This window comes from Melanerpes formicivorus, unplaced genomic scaffold (genome assembly GCF_026170545.1).
Source record: "Melanerpes formicivorus ecotype bairdi unplaced genomic scaffold, bMelFor1.0.p_v2 SCAF_21, whole genome shotgun sequence".
Taxonomy (NCBI): domain Eukaryota; kingdom Metazoa; phylum Chordata; class Aves; order Piciformes; family Picidae; genus Melanerpes; species Melanerpes formicivorus.
Genome location: NW_027142373.1, coordinates 1493144 through 1517237, shown reverse-complemented (window position 1 = coordinate 1517237; position 24094 = coordinate 1493144). Strand labels below are relative to the sequence as shown.

Below are 24094 nucleotides of genomic sequence, written 5' to 3'. Positions count from 1 at the left end.
CTAGCCCTCAGATGAATCTGCAGCATTTTTCTGAGGGTGTTACACAAAAGCAGCTCTGTTATGAAATCCTCCTAACTAATGCATCTCCTTAGAGGATCAGGCAGTTCCAAAGCTCTTCCTGACTGAGGGCAAACAGAAACAAAAGCTGGGCAATTTTGTGCCCAGAGGCTGCAGTCCTCAGGGCAGGCACTGCAGTATCTGTTTGGCCACTTCAACACACGAGACTCATGGATCTCAGCATGAGACCTGCCCCAGGAAGAACCAGAACCCATGTCCAGGCCTGTAACAAAACTGACACTGGGCGAAGGAAAGGCCCCGAGGATTTGACCCAGGTCAGAGACAGGCACCCAAAACGTGGGCAGAGGATGGTGCCGTCCCTGGGTGGCTGAAGTGCTTGTGCCAAGCCTTGGTCAGTACCAGCACTTGAGACTAACACTAAAGGAAGCTAAAGTGGGAGGATAAAGATTCACCAAGGACACAAAATCTGCCCTTGTGAGGTAAGAGTGAAAATCCAGAAAAAACAGCAATGTCTCCTGCTGCTGCCCACCTGCACAGAAAGAGCTCACTTTGCTCTTTCAACTCCAGGCAGGACCAGATTCCCTCTCTGCATCAGTTTTGTTGCTTTATCAGGCACCCTTGATCTATGGACATGTAACTGGTGTGAGAAGAGAACCAGCTGCTCGGGATGGGGCTTGCTCCTCTTTTGTCCGCTCCCGAGGGCCCAAGGGCTGCAGTCACACTCCTCGGCATGCACAACCCTCCCTCCAGCTCACATCCCAAGCCTCCACTGAAGCAGGTTTGTCAATCATACCAAAAAGCCTTCACACGTGTCAGACTGACACCACTGGGACGCACACCAGGTTACCACATCTGGGCAGCTGGCTCCAGAAAGCTGCTGCTGCCCAGCAACCAGGATGGAGTATTTGTTACCTGTCTTGGAAGAAGCGACGAAACCCAAAGGCAATCAGCTTGAAAACAGACTCCAGGACAAAGATAACAGTGAAGATGTAATTGCAAATCTTCAGGGCTTCATCAAGAATCTGTGATGTAGACACAGGAGCGGGGTTAGATGCTAGCTCTGCTGAGGGCTTTGCTGCCTGCAAACCTCCCCTCCTTTCACAACTCATCTCCAAACTACAGACAAGAGGCTCCAGCCGTGGGCTCCCTCCCAAGAGAAACGCCCCGGGGAAGACCCCCAGTACTTCATGGAAGCACAGACTGCAGTGCTGCCTGACCCCAGCCCGGCTGGTGGAGCTCACAGGAGGAGCTGACACAAACCCAAGGCACAGCTCAAACCCCGGGGCGGTAACAGCCCCAGCCGCGATTGCTCGGGGAGCGCAGGAGCTGCTGCCTGTGCAGGTGCCAGCAGCGCAGAGCCCCTCCTGCTCTCGGCAAGAAGCTGAACCTCAGCCACTTGCTGCTTCCTGTACCGCCGCAGGAGCCCGGGGCGGGCCCAGCCCCTGCAAGTGTGGCCAAATGGCCCCTCTGTGGCAGCCTGTCACTCCTCACCTTGAGCTGCTGGCAAGGAGCAGGAGAGAGGGGTGCCAACGCCAGCAGGAGCGAGTGGCTCGCATTTCCCTCTGCTCACCCTTTCCTCTGCACAAACCACAGCCTGGTCATTAGCTACAGGTTCCTCCTGGCTGGGACAGCTGCTGCACAGTCAGGCATTAAGCCATTTCACCCCAGAAGTCGTTCTGGTGAAGGAGCTCTGTGATAGCAGCATCCTGGATGGCCTCTTCAGTAATGTGCATTTAATTTGTCACTGCAAAGGGGTGGCAGGAACATAATAACATTGCAGCCCTTCCTTTCTACGGGCAGCTGCAGCATCTCCAGCTGGAATCTCATCCCAGGGCATCCCAGGGTATCCCACCACCAAGCCCCTTCAGCACCAGCATGCCAAGCAATCTCAGTTTGGATACAGAGCTCTCTGGTACATGCTACCCTTTGACTGCCTGCAGGACTCCTGCCAGCAGTCACTCCGACCAAAGGGAGTGAGGGGCTCTGCTTCAGCCCAGCTCTGACGGTGCTGTCATCTCGGCACAGCCCAGTCTTAAAGTTACTACCCAGATGCTGCATACCAGAGGCTTAGAGACAAAATGTTATTTTCCTAAAGAGAATTAAAACCAAAAGCCTGCCCAACATCTCTACAACACATGAGAAAGCGCCGCTGTGGGGAGACGCCTGCCCAAAGCCATTCCAGCAGCAGTTCCTGAGCCAACAGCTTCCTCATCACCAGTGACTGAGCCATGCAGTGAGCCTTCCAGGGTGCTTAAAGGTGACCTGAACAGAAACAATCAATTGGCCTGGTGCCCTTTCACTTTTTGGCTTCTTTATGACAGGCTGGAGGATGTTTTTCCCTTCTTGCATGTCTTACTTGTCTGAGGGCTTTTACATTAAGCATTCAAGTCCAGTCTCAAAGCATATTTCCAGCTATTGTGTGTTGTATTTATTCATTCTGCAAGTGGCTAATAAAAATAAACACGAGTGACATGGCAAAGGCAGCCATTTCCATTTCATTTTCAGGCACAAGAGACTTGACAGCCCAGGACAGGCTGTTTTCATTTTCAGAGTATGACAAAGACTCAGGAACTGAGCACACTAATGTCTTGAAATGTATTTTAAAGAGCAGGATGGAACCCAGCGCCTGTGAAAATTGGGCCCTGTGGGACACTGGCAATTTGGAACAAGCTTGGAAAAAAGAAACATTGCCAAAATTCTTCTGTGTTGGCGTGGGGGTTTTGTGGTGGTTTGGTTTTGGGTTTTTTGTGGGGTTTTTTTGGGATGGGGAGGGAGGGAGGGTTGGTTGGTTGGGAAACCGAAAGAGAAAAATGGGAGATTTCAGTGATGACCTTGTCTAGCAAACCAAATAAACCTGTTCCCACCCTCAGTTCCAGAGCAGTCTTTTGTACTTGACTAGAAGGGAAAAGTGCAACCAGATCCAGGTACTGAAAGCCACAGTTTGACCTGGAAGCCAGCTCTAGGATGGGTCACTCACCAGGGCAAAGGGACAAACTGGGCATGGTGAAGTCTAACACCGAATCTGGCCTTAACCCTGCCCATCAGCACATCCCAGCACAGCTGAGCATGGCCCCCCGCTGCTTGCCTCCCTCTGTCCCAGTACCTTGGGCTGCTGGTAGTGCTCCATGGCCATGGTGATGACATTGAGGCCAATGACTCCAGTGATGAACAAGTCCAGGTAGTGGCTGGTGCACATCTGGTGGATGAGCAGGCGGAAGCGGGAGTAGTCTGAGTAGTAGGGCTTGCACTGAGCCTCTGCAAGGGGAGGAGAGCAGAGAGGCACCATCACAGCCCTGCCCTGTGTCCTTCCACAGCCACAGCACCCACACAGCCCAGCTCCAAGGGTGACAAAGTCTAGATTGATTACAGCCCCATGCTGTCTCTTTATCCCCTTCTCTCTTGCTGGCACATTACCATCTTTGATACACAGTAGGGCTGCTACCATCTTACGTCCACTAAAGGTCTCCTGTGGGGCATGCGCTATACTCAGCCTTATAGCATCAGGGATGAGGTGAGCTGGGATTATTGTGCTGCTAGAAAATGCTTTCCCTGGAGGGAAATTTCAGTTAAGTTTCAATTAAACCAACATTTTTTGTTTCTGCTGATCTTAAAAGTGCCCAGAGCATCTGAAAACCCAGTGAAAGGTCAGATGTTTGGGACAGATTTTACCAATGATGGCTTAAAATGAGTCGTTGAGTTAGAGGTGGTCTTGGAAAGAGAATTCAGCCATCCTGTGACGTGTGACATTCTTTGCAATGAACTGCAGAGTGAGCAGAATTCAACATCTTGGCTGTCAGAGCCCTGAAAAATGGTCCATAAAAACATCCAGGCAAACTGATCAGTCAGCCTTAACAATTAGAAACTCAGGATCCTCCACCTGGACAAGATGATCAAAGTGCAGACTTCACCGTTCAGCTCTCGCCCGTGCTGGGCTGCCTCAGGGGGCCATGTGCTCATGGACCTCAATGTTCCTACAGACAAACTCCTTTGCTCACCTAATCTCTAACAAGGAAATGCCAAGGCTGAGTGTGTAATTCAGAACAATTTCCAAGGAGGCATTATAATGCAGATTGAAGTGGAAAGGACTGTCTTGAATATGTCAGAGTACAATATCACTCTCATAATTAGATGATCAACTGGTTATGAAAATTACTGAGCTGTAAGAATTGCAGGGCCTGGTATTTAGTGCTGCTGAGCAAATGTGCAGGCTGATGCATGGAGCAAAAAGTTGGGCAGAATGAAGCCACAAAGCACAGGTTTGGATTGCCCCTGGGGAAAAGTAATCTTAGAAGATTAAATTTGGCCTGGAAATAGAATTCACTTTGTCAACAGCCAATGACACTGCAATCAAAGCCATAGATTGAATGGTTTGGGGTGCTCCCTGTTTCATAATGTGACCCTGAAAAACAAGAGGAGTTGGGTTTGCTCTTAGAGACAGACCTTTCCCCCACAGCCCAGGGGCCAGACAGCAATCAGCAGCTTTATTCTGTAGGGGTTTGGAATGCCCATAATTATGCCTTGGTGCCACCAGACAAAAGACAGGATGAAGACTCACTTGCTGCTCTGTGCTTTGGGTGATGTGCACCTGAGTGCTCGCTCCTGGTACCGACAGCAGGGCTGCAGAATGAAGGTTTCTGCTCCCATACATTAAGTGCTTGCGAAAAAGCAGACTGGTAGCTGCTGACTCACTCCCAAGACTTTGTCAGATACCTCAGAATCTGCATAAATCTCCATAAAGTGGAGATATCTCGATCACATTATGCTAATTTATGAGTAGCAAATTAACTAAAATGTTTGAATACAATTAGGTTAGGAACAGGACCTATTTTTATGAACCAACTTATCATCCCAGAAAGGAACACCATTGTAACTGGATCACTTACTGCTTCCACATTTACCTGCAGTTCACATTCAAATGAACACTGTCGCTGTTTCTGCCTTTTCTGGCAGTGGATTTGCTCATGAATAATGACACTGGAATTTGTATTTTCTCTTGGCTGGGACTGATAGGCAATTCCAAACCCCGCAGAACAGCACCGACGCAGGGAAGATTTAGAGAGAAGTTGCATAAGGTCTCCTGTGCAGGGCTGCTGCCCTGGATCAGCTGGTGGCTGACCTGACGAGCAGGGCTGCCAACCATTCAGATCTGCAGAGGCTTCTCCCCTTTTCACCCCCCTCTCCCCAGCTCCTAAAATGGGGAGCCCCACCCCCCAGGATTCCACAGCCACACCTCTGCAAATGCTGCTCTGGCAGGTGCCCTTGCAGCCTGTGCTCTCAGGCAATGTTTCACTCTTCCCTGTTAGCTTTGTTGGGAGGGGATCTGCCAGCCCTGCTCATGAGTCCTGCCACCATGCACCACCGGTCCCCCCATGCAGCCATGCAGGTTAGTGCAGGAATCACCACGAGATAAACCACACAAGCTGGCATGCTGCCCAAGGACCAGAAACAAACCCCGACTGTGTCTAGGTGGGCAGGGACCTTTCTGAGCAGAAAAAACATCTTGTTCTTGTGCAAATCCCCTTCCCCGAACCCACCCTGCCCAGCTCTGCAGAGATGCTGAGCACTGCTCACGTGGAGCTGTCCCTGTGCAAAGCCCATGCCCACGTCACACAGTCCCAGCTGAATTATTGCAGTAAAGATCCAAACAATACCAACATCTTGGGAAATACAGACATCTGTTAAAGTCCAGGTGGTGAACTTCACAACTAACACAACACCACACTACTGTACAATACACTGTGTCAAGAACAACAAGAGCTCTGGGTTAGTCTTGGTTATCACTGGAGAGGTTAACTTGGCTTCCCGGCACACATGGCATTGAAGAAAAGAGGAGGAGAGCAAACAAACAAAGAATTGGCAGGATGAGAATGTGAGAAGATGGGGAAATACAGCAAAAGCCCACTACAAGACATGGGGCTGGTAAACAGGGTGTAAATCAAGCTGCTTCACCGTGGCTGGAGGCCAGGCGCGGGGGAGAGGGAGAAGTCTCTCAAATTTAGGTATTGTCACACTGGGGAAAATCAGCTCAGACAGCAGCGCCTGAGCAATCTCCTCCAAAGCCAGACAGGAAGGAGATTTTGCTGACATCCGAGAGCTGGTTTGGGAGAGTGTCATCTGTCTGTTCATCCTGGGCAGTGGTGGTCTAAGGAGACCACACCAGCAAGGGGAGTAGGTGCCTGGCACAGGGGCACTCACCTTTGGCTTATTGTTTTTATCAGCTCCCAACTCTAATTGCTTCCCAAGCAGATACTCTGTACTTCTCTTAGCATCATTCTATGGGATTATAATTGATCTTCTTGACAAGGGCTGGGAGGCAGAACCCAGCAGCCCCAACCTCTGTTTGGGGGTTCCCAAACCCAGCACCATCTTTTCCTGCCCATCTGGAAAGGTGGTTACCACTGCTGCTGTGGGACAGACACCTCCCCTTCCTAGGCCTGCTCCTTCAGCCTTGATGATCACAGCTCAGGCTCAGGGCACTAAACCCTGAGCTTCTGTTTGCCTGACAGCTCTAGGATGTGACCTGTGAAATGGCACCAGCAGGGCAGCACTGGCCACAGCCCTACATTGGGCAACACCAGTGCCAGTTGCCACAGGGGTGATAGGTCCAGGGCCACTCTCTTCCCATTGCCTGCATTTTCCTAGGTGAGCGATCAGGCTGGGCATGAGGCTCCAAAACATCTCCAAAGAGCATCTGCCTCCCAATAAATGCCCTGTCAAGAGAGAAATTGCCACTTCCCCCGAGGTGGTTTTCGGGCAGGAGGTGCGTGGGCACGGGAAATTGGAATTCACGAGAGTGGGACAATTCCATTACTGTCTCCTCCAGCTTCTTCCCTTTCCTGTAATGAGGGAATTAACTGCTTTGCAGCGCCGAGTGTACCTGCAGGACAGCAGCGAAGCAGTGAGCAGTGAGCCGGTGACGCAGCTGGATTCACAAACTGTATCGGGGAATATTATTAGGTTAAAAAGTGGTTTGCGCTGAAGGAATTTTCTTTTCTCTCTTCACTTAAACACCACATTTTGGCTTGGCTTTTATTGTACTCAATGAAGTTCATAATAATAATAATTTAAAACAATAAAAAAAAGAGGCAAAAATGGAAGATGATTAATTATTTCCATGGAGAAGACTCCAGCTGTGATAGAATGGAGACGTGACAAAAAAAGTAATAAAGGAACAAAATAAACTCACTAAGCACCAGGCAGCAGCACACACACACACACACACACCCACAAACCTCCAGCTTATCTTAACAGGAAGAGAAAGGCAGCCCTCTGACTGCAGGGATGTGGGGAAGGGTTGGGATCACAACTCCGGGTTTCTCATTGAGCCACAAGAGGTTCATCTACAGCACCTAGGACTGGTTCCCTCAGATTCCCCCCCCCCATCAGGTTCAGAAAGAAAATCTTCCTGTGCCCCCATGCTGCCCCTGCAGAGCAGCCTGGCACATCCACCACGGCTGGACCCAAAGGAGGGGCAACAGAAGGAGACACAAAGCACAGAGGTGCCAGGCACAGACTGTAAGGCAAACCCAGAGCGCTTCTGAGCCTGCTCAGGGCAACAGAGGTCTTTGGAATGAGTTCAGTGTCTTAAAAAAAAAGAAACCCTCCTTGATGGAGCTCTGTAGGAACAGGAGAAGAACCACCATGAAATAAAAATAAGAAAAAATAGACAGCCCCACACACCCAGCAACACCCAGCCCTGCTGTCCCCAGGAGAGCGAGAATGAGGGGGAGAGATCAAAGCACCAGGAGTGACAACGTGGGGGGAAGTGAGGATTTGCTAAAGCATGTCCTGACGGCTGCCAGCAAGGCCTTGGCAGTCCAAGGCAGGAACCTCAGGCTCCCAGAACTCCCCTCTGCAGCCAAAGCTGACAGCCCTCACCTTGTCTCAGCCTGCAGGGAGAACTGGCAGTGCCCTGCTCCTGCACGAGCAGGGACAGCATGCTCCCAGGTGAGACCCTCCGTGGCACAAGTTTCCCGGCATATTGTTTTTGTCAAAGCTTACAGCTGCATTTGTTCCTGTGCTGGCGCCTCTTTAATTATTCAGGCTAATATTCTTAAGCTATGAAGCACACCAAATGCTTCCCAGATCAAAGCCTCTGCCAGAAATGAAAAGAGCAAGGGACAGGTTTGCAGCCCTGAGCAGAGACCCTGAGCCAGGGCTGGGTTGGGGCGGCCAGACCAAACCCCCAGCAGTGTTCAGCCCAGCTGGTCCCTCCCCACCAGCACCTGCACAGGGCTCGGGGAGTCATCTTTATTTCTCTGAATTCACAAGATGCCCTGGGTGTGGAGCAACTCACAGGCAATAGGAGAAGTTTACACACTGGGCAGCACAGCAGCTGCGCCCCATGTCCACGGGAGGGCTGCTGCAGGGTCAGCTCTGTCAAAGCACCACAGCTCTGCACCACACTGGATTTTAGCCTGCTGAAAGCAGCCCTGCCTCCCTGAAGCACGGGATTCAGGGAGCAATGAGCGAGGGCTGGAGAAGGAGTGGAATTAACCTCCCTAAGTGGGGCTGCCTGCCCTCCAGAGATGCTTCTGTAAACTACCCGGACACTCCTCAGCTGGTGGTTGGAAAGCTAAACGACAGAGGAACAGCTTCACAGCCTTGCCATTGCTCTCTAGAAATGAAAAGAAAGATTAAAAAAAGGAAGGTGGAAAAAAAAAAAAAAGAAAGAAAGAAAAAAAGAAAGAGCCATGAAAATCTGAGAGTGTCTTAATGAAAACCAGCAAAAAAAAAAAGAGATACTGAGGAACATAAGATGATCGCAGGGTAAATGAAGGGTTTGCACGTGTCAGTCCTGAGCCAGGCTGCAGACCTGCAGCTCAGTGAGCCGCGTGTGCCGTGAGGAAGCGAATGAGCCTTGCACCACACAGAGGTTTAGTGGGAGCCTCCCAGCAGCGGCGGCGGCCAGCGTTAGTGACACAGCACTGCCAGGCAGGTGGGACGAGACGTGCAGGCTTCCCAGTACCTTGCACTGCACTGGCTGAGCTCTCCATTAACTCATCATCCAGCATTAGATCTAAAAGAACGAAAGGGCGTTAATCACCCGCAGCGCGCCAATGCCTCCCGTCCCCTCCGGAGGCCCCTGCGGCTCTCAGGGTCTCCGCTGCCTCTACCAGGAATGTTTCCTTGTGGCATCCTCTCCTTGGGCCTCGTGGAGGGTCAGCTCGCACCCATGGTGGAAAAGGAAGGGCTCTTGTACTTCTCCTGCAAGCACAGGTGGAAGCCCAAGAGACCCCTGAGAAAGCCCTCACTTGATGAGGAAAGAGAAGACACTCCTGAAAGATGGACTTTGCACACATCCTGCTGGGCCAGAGCACCTTACAGCAACCACCCCCCTGCCTGCATCTCTCCAGGCTGGGACCTCTCTTGCTTTTGTGGGCTTCAGAGCTTCAGCTGGACAACCACATTTGAAAAGCCTGTGATGTGCAAGCAGTTAGAGGTCTGCGATTGTCTGCATCTGACACCCACAGCTCGGTTTGGGCATCAGGAAGCCTGGCTGAGAGGAACCCCAACCCAGCTGCTGGCACAATCAAAGCCCTACTTAGTCTTGGTATCATCTGCAAGTTCCCACTGTGCAGAAGGAAGCTAAGCAGTGACATGCATTGCTCTGAGAGCAAAGCTGGACACGGTCCATTAAAACCAACATTTCAGGGAATTTGAGTTGGGAGAACTGTTGTGAAGCGATTTGGAGAGCTTCTTACTTAGCTCTTCAAAGGTTTTATGGTAACTAAACACTCAGCAATATTTGATCCTCAGTAAAATAGCTGTTTATTGCCTCTTTAATTAGGCATTTCATAGGACTGAATGAATAACTGCATCTCCAAGGATAGTTTGTGACTCCTTCCCACAGAGAAATTTCCCAGTCTTGCCTCTTTCCTTCCTCTAGTTCCTGCAGCATTATAACTCAGGTCACTAACAACAACTGGGCCTCTGGTTGTCCTCTACAGCAGAGCCTGCTCTCCAAACCTGCAGTTGGAAATAAGGATCTTTCTATCCAGCCTTTAAACACATTTTGCAGCTCATCAGCCTGAAACTGTGTTTGGGAGCTTGGATTGACCAAAAGAGCTTTCTAGGCATTTCCTTGATGTGCAAAACAACAGAACAATTCTTTCCATCTGTATCCCACTTAACTGAGAACAGTCTAACGTGTCCTCCACCGCTCCCGAGGGAAGCCTCCATCTTTCCTCTGGCCATGGAGGAAGCCAGGCTCGACACAACCCGCAGTGTGATCCAGAGGCTGCTGTGGTGCATCCTATTGGTTACAGAACCTGTGAAGCTCATAGGACTCAGAGATGTGACCAAAAGGCAGTGCTGGGTGAGTGCTGAGCTGAGAGAGGCCAAGACACTGCTGTGGTACCTGGTTGCATGCCTAAGCCTGTCACAGCTGTTAAACAACTCTTAGACTATTACAAAACCAAAAAAGACTTAACTTTAGCAGCTTTCAGAACAAGGGGCTGATCAGACACCTCCTAAACAGTACTAAAGTCTGTCAGAGATAGAGCAGAAGTGTGGAAGGGGACACAGAGAGAGCAGCAGTTGGGCTGACCAGGGAGGAAAAATGTCAGGCCACAGACACAAAGGACAACAGAGAAAGTTCAGTCAGAAGAGAGAGCATGCAAGGGGCACCCACGACCTGCGGCCTCTGACGGATTCATTTCTTACTTATTCAGCCAACTTAAAAAGAAAAAGAACTAAAAGACAAAGGCCAAGCTGGAGACTTTTGGCAGAGGGGAGGTCTGGCCTCCTTTCGCTTTCTGTGGGCAGGGCTGCAGCCTTGCATGTCCCCCTTGGACAATTTCCATCAGAGCTGTTTTGCCTACTCTCCTCAGCTGCTGCTTTCCCTGATCTGTATTTCTCAAGCAAATTCATTGATATGTTTCTCTGAGGGGTTCTTAAGCGTTACAAGGACGAGATGGCTCCATTATTTTATTACACTCTTGAACAGCAGTGGTGCTACTGTGCCAATAAATAACCCTGCGTGATAAATGGGACAGGTAACATCACTGTGGCATTACAAGGCTGTAATAAACCAAATAGTGAATTCAGTTATCAGCAACGGTGCTCATGACTCAGAAGATTTATGGTGCCAGCCAGCACTGCTGATCTTTGCAGTTGTCACTATTTGTGTAACACTGAGCTCTGCTATCCAAGAAGCTCCAGGTCTGATTTTTATTATATTGTAATTTCAATAACCTCCAATGGAAAGGTCACTGCAAATCATGCAGCCATTGAAAAGGCTTCTGTGGCTCCTTGCTCAGCCTAAAACAAGACTACTTCCTTCATGCAAATTTTATAGCTGGACATGCTTTTGGGAGAGGAACGATCACCAGACACGAGGCAGGGAGGGGAGGGAGGAGGGAATCGTGTGAAGGTCAAGCAGGACTCAGAAAGATGTGGAAAGACTACCGACCAGCCATCTGTTTCTCCTTACTCCTTCTCTTTTTCTCCAGCCGGCGAAGCCTCTTCTCCTCCCGCCTCTTGGCTTCTTCCTCCTCCTGGTGCTGCCGACACTTGTGGAAATTCTCCACCACCACCCCCACAAACATGTTGAGGACGAAGAAGGCCACGATCAGCAGGAAGGAGATGAAGTAGAGAAGCATCCATGGATTGTAGTTCATGACTGGCTGCAAAGTGGAGGAAGACAAATGCCAACTGGACCTCAAAACCCAGAAAGGGAGCAAATTGCTGCAACTGCCTCGCCCTCAAAACCTGTGGATGTCCCTCTGGCGCAGCTCAGTGTGCTCTGCTCTTCCTCAAAATTAGAGCCTTCAGACATTTCAAATGAGTGCTCCCAAAACACAAAGCACATGGAGGACAGAAGAGCCAAAACTGCAGGACAGCAGCAACCTTTGCAGCTGTTGCAAGTCCCTCACCAAGATCTGTGCCCACTCCGAGCCCTTCTTTTCTCCTCAAAGTTTTTAAGGAGTCAAACCATGCTACGGTTCTGCTCCCGCTCATCACACCATGCTAAGGTTCTGCTCCTGCTCATCACACCAGCTGTGCTGCAGAACCTGTAGAGAAAAGGTCAGGCCCAAATCTCAACTTTTCACCAGACTCCAGGACTTGGGCTGAAGGCCTCCCTCAATCCTAACTCCATAACCTGTGGAAAGCAAAGGTGCTGTGCAAAGCCAGCGCCCAAATGTGTGACCTTTGAGGACTCCTTCCCCCACAGCTCTGCTGGAGTCCCTACCTGCTGGTCCACTCCCACAGCATCCAAGCCATCGTACATGATGTCCACCCACCCATCCTTGGAGGCCAGAACGAAGAGAGACATCAGGGCCTACAAACAGGTCGGGGGGGAAAAAAGATAGACATAGTTGCACTGAAGCTCTTTCACTTGTAACATTTTACTCCTTCTTGCCCTTTCCTCTCTGAGGCTTATCATCTCCTGCAAGGTAATGGGACACTGATGCCCATGCTCTCTCCTGGCAGCAAAATCCTGTCAGTGTCAGCTGGTTCAGCACTGAGCAACAATTGGGAAACCACAAAGCTGAAGACAAAAGCAGCTTCATTTCCACCCTCCAGGTCTCCATGGCTCCCAACTAATTAGTCCTTACCATGCTGCTAAAAGAAGGCAGTGTTGCAGTGCCCAGCTGTACCAGACAGGGCCTTCTTCAAGATGCATTTGGTTTATTATGTAGTAGGGAAGCAATTAAGTGTCCCACGAAGCCACACGTGCTTGTTCTGCTCCGAAAAGAAGTGTCTGCCTGCCTGGAAACACCACCCTGGGGATTTCCCAGGACAGAATGCTCTGTGTGTGAACTGAATATTTACTGTGACTGGCAGTGAGAGAATCCCCCGGGGATAAGAGTGCACAGGGTTCAAGCCAAGCAGCAAAGGAGCAAAGCAGCAAACCACCCTTCCATCAATACCTGCCCGAGATTGTCGAAGTTGTACTTGTGCCGGACCCATTTGTAGCTGGCTTCTGCACAATCTGATTTATTTGTGATGTTTCTGGTGTCCTCCCCCTGGCAGATAAAAAACTTGCCTTTGAAAAGCTGCAAAACAGGCAAAGAAGAGAGGAGCTGTAAGGGGTGGGTCCGCAGGACATCTCTGCAGGGGGTGGGGGTCTCTCCCGGGGAAGTTCTGCACAGCCTGCACCTACACCACGGAAGGGAACAGCCTCACTCCTGAAGGTCACTGGATACCAGCAGCCTCTAGAAATGAACCTTGAGAGCAGAGACATGATGGCACAGCTTCTAGGACACCCACCTCGAGCATGAGGCTGTCTGGTTCAGCCATCTGAGCCTGGCCTAAAGGCCTTTGCTTCTGGGACACCAGCTCCAAGCACTGCCAACAGCCCAGACCAGCTAATGGCTTCTTACCAGACCTGGGACAGCTCCAGCCACTCTGCCCAGTTAACCACGCTGGTTTCAAGGCTCACCAGCACACAAAAGGCCTCTGCCAGGAGAGTCAAGGTGGCACTGAAGAGGGAAAGTGACAGACTCAGCTCTGCTCCCACAGGTTACAAGGGGACACATCAGAGAAGAGCTGAGCTGCTGCAAGAGACATTGGGCTCTTGCAGAATCAAGATTCTTGTCAGTCCCACTCAGGTCTCTGATCCTGGGTGCTCTGCTCCAGCCATCATTAGGCTCTGCAGGATGTGCAGAGGTCTCTGAAAATATTCCCTGTGCAGAGATTAAGGAGTCAAGCCCAGCTGGTGCTGGGTATCTGATCCTGAGCTTTTTTCCTTTGGTGTAAGCCAGGAGAGATGCAGCTCCTGAGGAATTGGCTCATGGTTTACAGCTGCACAAGGAACATCAGCCTCCATACACTTAATTCTAGACCTGGTGCTTCCCATGAACAGAACAGAGTGGCAGGGGATGATTACTGCTTCAGACAGGGTGATTGATGCTAGCAGGATGGATGGTATCAAAGCTCAGGAGACATCCAGCCAGCCTGAATTTATTTGCTGACAGAAGCTATTGACATTCCTGGTTTGGGGGAATGGCAGCCTGCTCTCCAGGCTCCTTGGAACACCACCTGGGTACACAGAGAGGGGATGCTGATGGGTTTTGATCTGTTTATTTTAGACCAATAGCAGAAATAGGAGCGAACAAGATAAAGCCAGGCATTACTCCATGGGCTTCCTTCAGAAATCAACAGCAGAAGGATGCTCTCTAGGCATGCCAAGTGAATCACCAAGCAAAGCAGCCATCACACTTCTGGATGCAAGAGAACTGTTCCCTCATCTTCCCAAGGAGAAACACTGTCTGTGGTAAGGCAGGCTGGGGGACAGAGCCTTCACAGAGAAAAAGCTTTAATTGGACAGTAAGGTAAACAACTGCCTACAAATGCGACTTCTGCAGTGCCACTGGGACGGGAGCAGTGCCACGGCCACCAGCGGGGTCTGGAAATGCAAAGCCCAGTGTGCAAAAATGCTGATCCCCATCAGTGCTTCAGCCTTGGGCAAGGCCCAGTGCTTCCAGCTGTGCTTGTTTTATCTGTTGTCTTGTGTCTCCTTGCTGACTGTTCACATGTGGGCAAGCTCTGCCGCAGACCCTGCCCTGCTATGAGGAAACCTCATTAGAAACAGGGATGTCTGCATTTCAGCAGCACTAAAATCCTCTGCTTGGATCCCCAGGTTATATTTACATGGGAAAATAAACTGAGAGATCATCTTTTCATAGGAAATAGCTCTGGCCCTCATCTTACACCTCATTAGCCATAACCATTAACAGAGCTGTGCATCCTGCATGCAGGAGCAGCCTCTCCCACGTAGCCACACCGACAGCCGTGACAGTTGAACGTCAGACTGCGAGTCACTGGGGAAGGCAGCCACAATTAGCAGGGAGGAAATGCAAAGAGCATGCTCAGGGGTTGTTGTTGGGCACACATTCTCCTGTGTCTGAGGGTTTTATTGTCTTAGGGGATGTGCTCAGCTTTATGGATCTGTTTAGTGCAGTGGATGGTGTGATGGTAGGGCCAAACAACGCTGAGGCAATCCAGCTGCTGAAGTGGCTATGGGTGGCATGAGTCCCTTCTGCTTATTTGCAGTGCTGTATTTATTATTGAAACAGTATATTAGTATAAAATATTACATAAGACACCTTTCCAAAGCCAAGCAGAGCTGTTTTCCAAAGCTGGCTGTGACAGATCACATAAACTTCAGAAAGAACTAAGTGTTGTTCTGTCAGAACCTTTCTATGAAACAATCTTCTCTTCCCAGGTAATGAGAAACCAACTGCATTGCAAACTGCCCCTGCTCCCCTGGGCTGCTGCACTCCTGGGACTGAGGATATTGCCAGCAGAGCTGGTAGAAGGCAGGCTCAGAAATGCCTATTTCTACAAGCTTGCAGTCATACAAACTGTCAGAATCTGAATGAATCTCCAGGTCAAGGTCTCTCTGGAGCTCATAAACCAACAATTTGAGCTTGGAGAGTTTCTACATCCTTACTGGGAGGAAGGTGGAAGGGAGATGTCCCCATGTTACCTCCCAGATGAAACAGGAATGGCAAAGGTTTTCTGGTGGTAGATGTGATGCCTCAGGCCTGACCCTTGTATGGTGTGGCTGTGGGAAGAAAGTGGAGAAATATCTTGAATAATGTCCCACTACAGGCAGAGCAGAAGTTCTTGTGGTGGGGAAACTATGAAGAAAGCCTATTCTGTACCTCTGAAGGTGGCATCTTGTTGGCTTTTGTAAGATTGCATGGAACAGGGACACTTCAAGAAAGTTCAACCCACTGACTGACACACAGCCAAGACTTGGAAGTCAAGAATAAAGGCATCTTGAGAGCACCTGGAAGGCCACACTGTGCTTCTGGCGTGGGAAACGAGCTGCAAAAGCCCTTGGGCCAGAGCTGTTGCAAGCTGGTAGCTATGATAAAGTCAACCAGAATCACCACATAGTTCTAGAGCTGGGCAGAGGACCTTAGTGGAACCAAAGACTGGCAAAACCAACCCCACTGGCTCTAAGTATTGCTCCCCCAGCTGTGACCAGGGATGTCAGTGGGCTGGGCCACTCTTGTTGGGTTGTAATTGTTGATTAGGTTTGAATTCTGGCCATGGGATTCTGCTTCCTCCTGGCTAGGAGCAGAGATTGATGCCCAAGGAGCCAAACTGCCCATTGGTTCAGCTTCAGAAGGACTTACAGTGTGCCCACTGGCACAGATACCTTCATGTGGGGCCATCTGGGCCTCAGGACACTTTTGGGTTGGGGCCTCACCTGAACTCCTAGGATCCCAAAGATTATGAAGAAGGCACAGCAGATGACCACGATGTTCCCAATGGGCTTCAGGGATGACATAAGCGTCTCCACCACCAGCTTCAGTCCTTGGGCACGACTGATGACTCTGTGGGGTCAAGCAAGAAAAAACGTTAGTGCAGTTCTCACCCAGGTCTGCCTCCTGCCAAGATAGAAGACGTGGAGAAATCAGCACTAGGGATTTTAGGGATTTTTTTTTTCTACATGACAAATAAGTCAAAAGTGGTGTTGGAGGCAGTTCTGGAAGGTTGCCCTGTGAGCTTCTGGAGGTGTGTGAGGGAAAAGAGCTCTGCCTACACGCGGCGCTCTGCATAACAGAAGGGGAGGAGGAGACCACCTATGAGGAGCCAGTCAAGAAAAATCATTGGAGAAGACCTAGGAAAGGAAGACATACAGGCTAGTCCCATAGTCTTCAAACTAAGAATTACGGTTTTAGTCCAACCCACTTCCTATTCTGGATCCTGTTCTGGTGAAATACCACAGCTGTCAAACTACAGATGGGAAACTGAGGTGTAGGAGGACTGCAGGCCACGTTCTCAGAGACATGCAGGCAATTCCTTTCCGTGGCTCCAAAGGAAACCAGTCACTTTAGTGCCTTTAAGGATCCTGACTGATGCATTCTGTCCGCTGTCACGCAGGATGGAGCCAAGGTCAGGTCTTCCAAATCAAAGGCCTGTAGGCTAAACTGCTGGAGCATCTTTAAATTTTGGGGAAGGAGGAAGAAAATTTAGTCTCCAGAGCATAAAGTTGATAATTTTCTCCAACACTTATTAAGAAAGCCTACTCTAGAAATAACAAAGTGATTTCCCTTGTGAGACACTGTTTGGTATCCAGCAGAGAGAGAAAGTAGGAAGTTACTTGTTTGACTTTGCACAGACATGTGTGAGGAGAAAAAGGAGCTGAGAAACTGCAGCATTTAGCTGTTTTGATCAACCAGGGGATTCCACAGATGAGAATGCAGAAGGGTGAAAGCTGCCACCAGTTTAGCTCCACACCAGTGCTGTTTCCAGCCCTACAGGGACAAAAGGCTTTGAAGAGATTTGAGGAAACGACGGTTCCCACTAATGAAAACCTTCAGACCTTGGAGCTGCCTCAGACCGAGGGCTTGATCTAGCATCAAGGCAAGACTTTGCAAGGCAAGTTCTGCCACTCTCCTGAGAGGCTGTAACTCCCTAAGAAGGACCAGTGCCAGCACTTACAGATCAGTGCCAGCTCTAACATGTCAGCATGCCCCATCAGTACTGCCCAAGGTCCTGCTGATACCAGACTTGTAAACCCACTGCTTCTGCAGCTCCTCCAGCTGGGCTGAAGGCCTCTGGATGTGCCAGCGCCACAGACTCACCAGGGCTGCAGTCAGGACAATTCCAGCCTGCATCAGGCACATCACAAATGGGGAAGTGAAATAGGGCTTTTTGCATTTTGGTCAGTGTGAAGAAATGTTAACCCCTCGAGTTCCTGACGGTTCTGATAGTCTCAGCATTCCCCGTGCTGTAAAACCCCTGCGTGAAACACTCCAAACCCACTGCCAGCCTCACGCTAGCGGAATCACACTTGCTAATGTCCAGCCTGCTACACCAATCAGAGCTCTCAGAAGAAGAGCAGCACTTAGATGAAGTAGTAGATCAGCATTAATGAAGACCTTCTTCCACAGATTAAAAAAAATAAATTAGCAAAGGTGATAATATGACAGATAGGAGAGAGTCTGTGAAATGACTATTTCATACTGTGATGCTAGGAAAAGTGAATAATTTATCCATCTGCTTTGGAAGTCAAAGCCCAGGCTCTGTAGGGAGTAAAACAGCATTGAAGTCCATCACAGCAATTCTGAATGCATTTTCAGTTTTGATTTCTCTTGTATCTTAAGCTGCAACACTTGATCCCAACAACAGCAGGTTGAACGCATTAGGAAGGAATGCTATTGTGAAAGCAATCCCTCTGCTGGCTGCAACATCAGAGGGCTGTGGAAACATCTTTAAATGTCACCCCTTTGTGAATATATTTTTGGAATTCTGCTCATAAAGCTGGGCTCAAATCCTCCTGGATTCAATTTGGAGGCTGATAATCAATCATGCAGTCAGAGGCCTGTGACCGGCACGCAGGGCAGTCGTGTTCGGTGCCTGTGCCAAAGGCTGAGCCGGGCAACAGGGCTGTTGCCACAGGAGGACAGGAGACAGAACGAGGGAAGTCTTCTGCCAGACGCAGTCCTTCAGACCACCGCCCAGGAAAGTCACTGCAGAGACCAGGAGAGCTGGCCCTGCTCTTGACTCCAGCATGGCACACATGGCCACAGCTTGGCTTTTCACGGAGGGTGTCCTCCCTGCAGCCTCCCCCTGAGTGCCCACGGCAAGGAAGGGCAGGGTTAGCTCCTCTGTGGTGGGCAGGCAGCATTCACTTTGGTCTCTGCCCTACATCTCCCTGGACAGAAAAAGCATTGGCTTGGTCTCCACAGGGGACCTCAGAGGGACACAGAGCCTTGGGCGATGGTGTATGAAGACCCCAGGGTGCCCATCCCAGTTGCCATCCCATGTGGAGCCAGCTGCACACCGGGCAGATCCCCAGCTGCGTGGGCAGCTGTGGGCAGAGGCATGCACAGGGCAGCCCAGCTGTGCACTGCAGCGGCAGATGGGCTTCCACACGCCAAGATTTATGACTTACTGAAAAGCCCCCAGTTTGATGGCTGCTGCTTCATTTCTTACAAATCCAGTTACAGAGGAGCAGAGCTGATTGTGAAGGTATTTAGGGAATGGGCTTGTTGCTGCTTTTTTTACATTTCCCTTGCAGCAGAAAGCAGCTTGTTGAGTGAACACCTTCACAACACTCTCCTGAGAAAACTGAGCGAATGCCAACAGGAAGGAGTAGCAATGGAAGAGCCTAATCCTACCCATGCTCCAGATGGCAGCTCTCCCTCCAGCCTACAGTCAGTGTATTGTTTCCCTAACTGCAGATTACTCATGCACCCAGGTGAGTGCAGAGGAAGGCTCTAGTAAACAAAGACCCACATCCTGGCCAAGCAGACCTATAGATCTACAAAGAAGCATACAGAGCTTTTACTAGGTCAGACTCTAACAGGGCTCAGCACAACCCAAGCCCCTTCCTCTAGACCTGACTGAACCACACCACCTTAAAAGAGAAACTTGCATTCCACAGTTAAAAGATGGAAAAATCAATTCTTCATCTACCCAGAGCTACCCAGATTATTCTGTAGGTTTTCTTAACACAGGTCAAAACTCGGGCAAACAGGAGAGCAGAGATCCACCAGCCAGGCCACCTGGCAGGAATTGCCCCCAGGAGCTACAGTCCACGTGGAGACACCGAGGGACACATGAAGAGAAAAAAGTGGAGCCACCTGTCTGGTGCCAAGGCCAGGGAGCAGAACCACACCTACTGTGCTATCTGTCCAGATAACAAAATGATTAAAAGCAGCTCACGTTCTAAACCTCACCAGGCACAACATGCACAGGCCCCAGTTTAACAGAATGTCTTTCATAGCTGTTGAGAGTATGTGAATGATATATACAGACATGGCCATTGTTATTTAGACTTATTATTCACACAGGGGCAGTAAAACAACATCTTCTGCCAGAAGCAGGATCCTGGATTTCTGTCCTGAAAGAGACAATCCTGTCTCAAAGCAAACCTTTTATGAAGGAAGCAGCAGTAAGATATGACTGGCACACAAAGCTGCTTTGAGCAGGAAGGTTTATTAGCTGCAGGAAGGTTTAAGAGCAGCAAGAAGGGTATTAAAGATGGACTGCATTTTGCATGCAGGGAACCTTCATGCCTAGGGGTACAGGACAAAACAAATGCCTGTTTGGAAGAGGCTAGTCCTTGGGCAGGTTCTTGTCAGAAGGGTACCTTGCCCCTGGGGCATTAGGTTTGGGGCTCTGCCTGCTGCCAGAGATGGGGACACAGCAGGACAGCTACTTTCATCTTGTGTGGGCAATCTTCAAAATAAATGTCTGTAAAATTAATGGGGGACTGAGAGGGAAAAAAACTTCTTTGCGTTCTAGGTTAAGCAACAGTTTAGTGTCTGCTCCCTTAAAAATGATCTGCCACCTGCTACTAATTTCCTTCTTTGTTACACAAGCCATTGACTGCCTGGAGGAAAGGGGGGGAGAAGCTGTTAGGCTGCACTTTACAGAAAGCAAATGAGAACACAAATAGCAGGGGATGTGTGTTTTAATGAGCAAAAGAGGCACTGAGCAGCTTGCTTCTGCTCCTGGGGCTGGTCCCAGAACAGGGCCACTGCCCAGAGCTCCTCACAGCTCTGCAGGACCTGCAGACACTGGTGGGCTGTGAAGCAGCAGAAGGCTGGGCACAGCCCTGGTGACAGTCACTGCCCTTGTCTCACCTGCTCCTTCCCCTGCACAAGTGCTGCTGCTTGCAGGAGAGCCTCTGCTGCCCCTCTGGCACATGCACTACACTCCTCCTCTGCTTACCTCAAGGGACGCAGCGTCCTCAGCAGCCTCAGAACCCGCAGCATGCCCAGGATCTTCGTGCCGCTGTCTGACACCATCGAGACCAGGATGTCGATGACAGAGATGAGAACCAGCAGCCCATCCAGCACGTTCCAGCTGCTTTTCAAGTAGGCTTTCTCCCCAAAACACAAGCCGAGTGCCACCACCTGCCCGGACACCAAGTTGCAACAAATTCTGACTACCAGATCCAGCATGCTTCTCCCAGTTAGCATCCTGCTGAGAAGGCATTATTTACAGATACCAGCCTCTGCGTCCGCTGGCTTCCCAGGATAGAAGCCTAATTAGACAAATCAGCAAAGTGTTACATTGCTGGGGTTGTAAAAATACCTCTGCAGAAACATCCCAGATTGTCCCTTACAGCTGATGTATTTTTAATGCAGCTAAACATAGCTGCGCAAACAGCTCCTACCACGCTTAGCCCTGCCGTAAGGATCTGGATTGTCTTTTATTCCTCTTGACTGCTGGAGTAAAGGTTCAGAGTGGCTGACCCAAAGCAATCAGTTACAAGCTTTGCCAATAAAGAAAACAGAGAAACTTTGCAATGAAAGAGCAATTGTTCCACGAGATGATTATGAAATACATGAGAGAGATTCACAGCAATGGGCTTCTGAGCCTCCTGCCTCAGATCCAGCAAAGTGTTCCAACGTGCTCAAGTTTCACCTCCTCAGGAAAGCACAGAGCTGCTTAGGCTGTTGAGGACAATTAGGTGTGGAAAACAATGGGACTTACATGCACGGCTGGAGTTAAGGATGTGCTCAAGAGCTTTGCTGAATAGGGGAGGATTGCTGAGCTGAAGGATTCCACTGCTCATATAATGGTGTGAATCAAGAGCAAAACGTGCTCAGAATAAGGCCTGCGATGGGTATTTGGAGATTCGGGATTTGGTATTCAGGAGAACCTTGCTCACAACCGGCAGATCTAGTGCTGTCGTCAGTACACCCTAACAAAATCCCACTAGCACAACTCAGGCAGGTCACACTCCAGCTCCAGTTACCTTAACTGTCATCTCCGTCAGGAAGATCACCGTGAAGATATAGTTGGAGAGCGTAAGGAAAATCCGTTCCTATGTAACGCAAAGAGAGAGGACAACGTTTTATGGCCTGTTCTCAGCAGCTGTGCAGCTCCCTGTGCATGTCTGGGTGGTTGCTAACTGTTCTCCAGTTTCTGTGCTGAAACCCGGCCCAGGCTGGTCACTCACAGAGAGGTGAAAATCCAAATATTTGGACAAGGATGCTCAGCCACTCCCGGCCACGGTCAGCACCATGGATAGCGGCAGCTGTCCGCCCTGCCCCCATCGTTATCTGCCCCCAACCCCCCATCTGCCTTCAAACCCCCTATCTGTCCCTAAAGCCTTCCATCTGCCCCCAGACTCCCATCTGCCCCAGATCCATCCCCTCAGCAGGAACACGGCCATTGTCCCCCTTGGAGCACACCTGAGAGCCCTCTCCCTGCCCATGGCCATCCCTGCACACTGGAAACATCCCTGAGCTCCCAAAGCTGACATCGAGCTGCGAGGCTGGCAGGGCCTGGGACACCAAGGTGCTCCTGACATGAGCTGTCGCAGTTCCACCAAGGCCAGCTGAGACCTGCACCCAAAGGTTGAGTCACTCACCCTAAGCTGCAGGCTGGGGCTGGGCATGAAGCCCAAAAGCCTCATCTCCCCATCCCCTGAGCTGTCCACCTGCCTATGTGTCCTCACTGCTCTGCAGGAGCTGCCAGTGATTACAGATGGGACCATGGACTCCTTCCTATCTGTAGTGAGCAGAACCCTCTCCTTTTAATGATGATCATTAAATAAATTACACTTTTCTCTAATCCCTGAGCAATCTCTGCCTGCCTGCACTGAAAATGGGCAGCAGAAGGTGGAGGCTGGAGATGATGTGTGTGCAGGATAGGCATGTGTGTGTGTAGCAGAGCCAGCCCCAGCTCAGCCCCAGATCTGCTGATGACAATCCTGGATTTATTTCTGCTCTCCCTACAGAGCAGCCCTGTAAGAGATGCAGATCTCTCACTTGAAACGAGATGCAGATGCAGTTTAAGCAAGACAAAACACCTTGGCAACTCGCTTGCTTGCCAGATCATGATTTACTGAAAGTGACTCAGGAATTACAGAGCAGCTCATTTCCATGCTGGCTCCATAATTAATTAGCTCCTATTGCTGCACAGCAATTGCCTGAGCTGTGATAGGAACCATCTCTGGACATCAGCAGCTACCACACAAAAGGCTGCTGTGGAGGGGCAAGCAGTGAGCAGGAGAAAGAAAGGACCTGCTCTTGGAGCTGGAGATGAGGCAGCAGTAGCCCACACCACACAGACTACCATGGGGAGAGCCTTGGCTACCAACAGCACCCCCCCATCCCCATCAGCCAGCTGAAACTGGGGCAGGAAAAGGGAACTTGCTTGAAGCAGCTAGAAAGTCCCCAGCTCAGGCAAGCAAAATACAATTATTCTAAACAACTCAAGCTAAACTAACTCAGACTGTTTCCAGATGAGAGCTCCCTGCCTCACCACCCAGCATCCCCCTTCTCCTCTCCAGATCTGGGTCCAGCTCAGCTTCAGCCTTAGGTGACCCATTTTGGTTCCCTTGGTTATAACCTGATACTGATGAACCTCACACCAGTCCCTGCCCCCTTTCTTCTCTGCACTCCACCAGTGCCTGGGGACATCACAGCTCACACACACTGTGGGCTCCTCTGACCCAGGCACATTACCTGTTCCCTCCATCTCTGTGTAATTGCTTCCTTTCAGAGCCAGCCTTGGAGAATGCTGACTCTCAGAGGACACAGCAAGGGGCTCCAAAGAAGCTTTGGAACTTCAAAGGACACTCTCAGGTGTCACATCTGGGGAAAAGCAGGGTGATTTCCTCCTGCTAAACCGGCTGGTAGGGAGCCCTACTCTTCTGCAGCTGTGAGCTGGTGCATCACAACTGTGTGGTAACCAAAGGAAAATCATTTAGGGGAGGGACTGCTGGGCAAACTGTTACAATGAGGAGGACTAGGGAAAGCTTAAAATAGGCACAGAGAAGCCAAGCCTCCAGTTCTGAGGTCTTACATTGACGATGCACAAAACGAGCAGCCTGACACACCCACATCAGCACGACAGGACTTGAAACGATTGCAATAGAAGCAATGCAATCCAGCATCAAGAGCCCAGCCTCAGACACAACCCCTGGCAGAATAGAAGAGCAGGAGAAAGATTCTGCCCCTCGGGTGGATGGATGGATGGATGGTGGTGCTGCAAGGGCCTGGTTTGAGAAATCCTTATGTAGGCAATTAAAACAAAATGGGTAGAGGAGATGACACTGCAGAGCATGAATTGGTTCAGGCTTTCCTGTGTCACAACAAGGCTGGTACACAAAGGAGAGGAGAAGTGAAATGAACAGTTTCCCCCT

General features: G+C 50.2%; 1 protein-coding gene across 1 annotated transcript in view; it reads right to left on the bottom strand.

The window, feature by feature from the left end:
- Positions 1-24094, bottom strand: part of CACNA1G (calcium voltage-gated channel subunit alpha1 G) — a 129265-nt gene that overhangs the window by 18294 nt on the left and 86877 nt on the right. The window contains exons 21-30 of the mRNA XM_068150968.1: positions 21698-21766; positions 20665-20849; positions 16187-16313; positions 15455-15532; positions 12894-13019; positions 12212-12301; positions 11432-11645; positions 8987-9037; positions 3122-3273; positions 931-1040 (exon numbers count right to left, since the gene is read on the bottom strand). Coding sequence (XP_068007069.1) covers positions 931-1040; positions 3122-3273; positions 8987-9037; positions 11432-11645; positions 12212-12301; positions 12894-13019; positions 15455-15532; positions 16187-16313; positions 20665-20849; positions 21698-21766 — 1202 coding nt within the window. The remainder of the gene's footprint in view (positions 1-930; positions 1041-3121; positions 3274-8986; positions 9038-11431; positions 11646-12211; positions 12302-12893; positions 13020-15454; positions 15533-16186; positions 16314-20664; positions 20850-21697; positions 21767-24094) is intronic.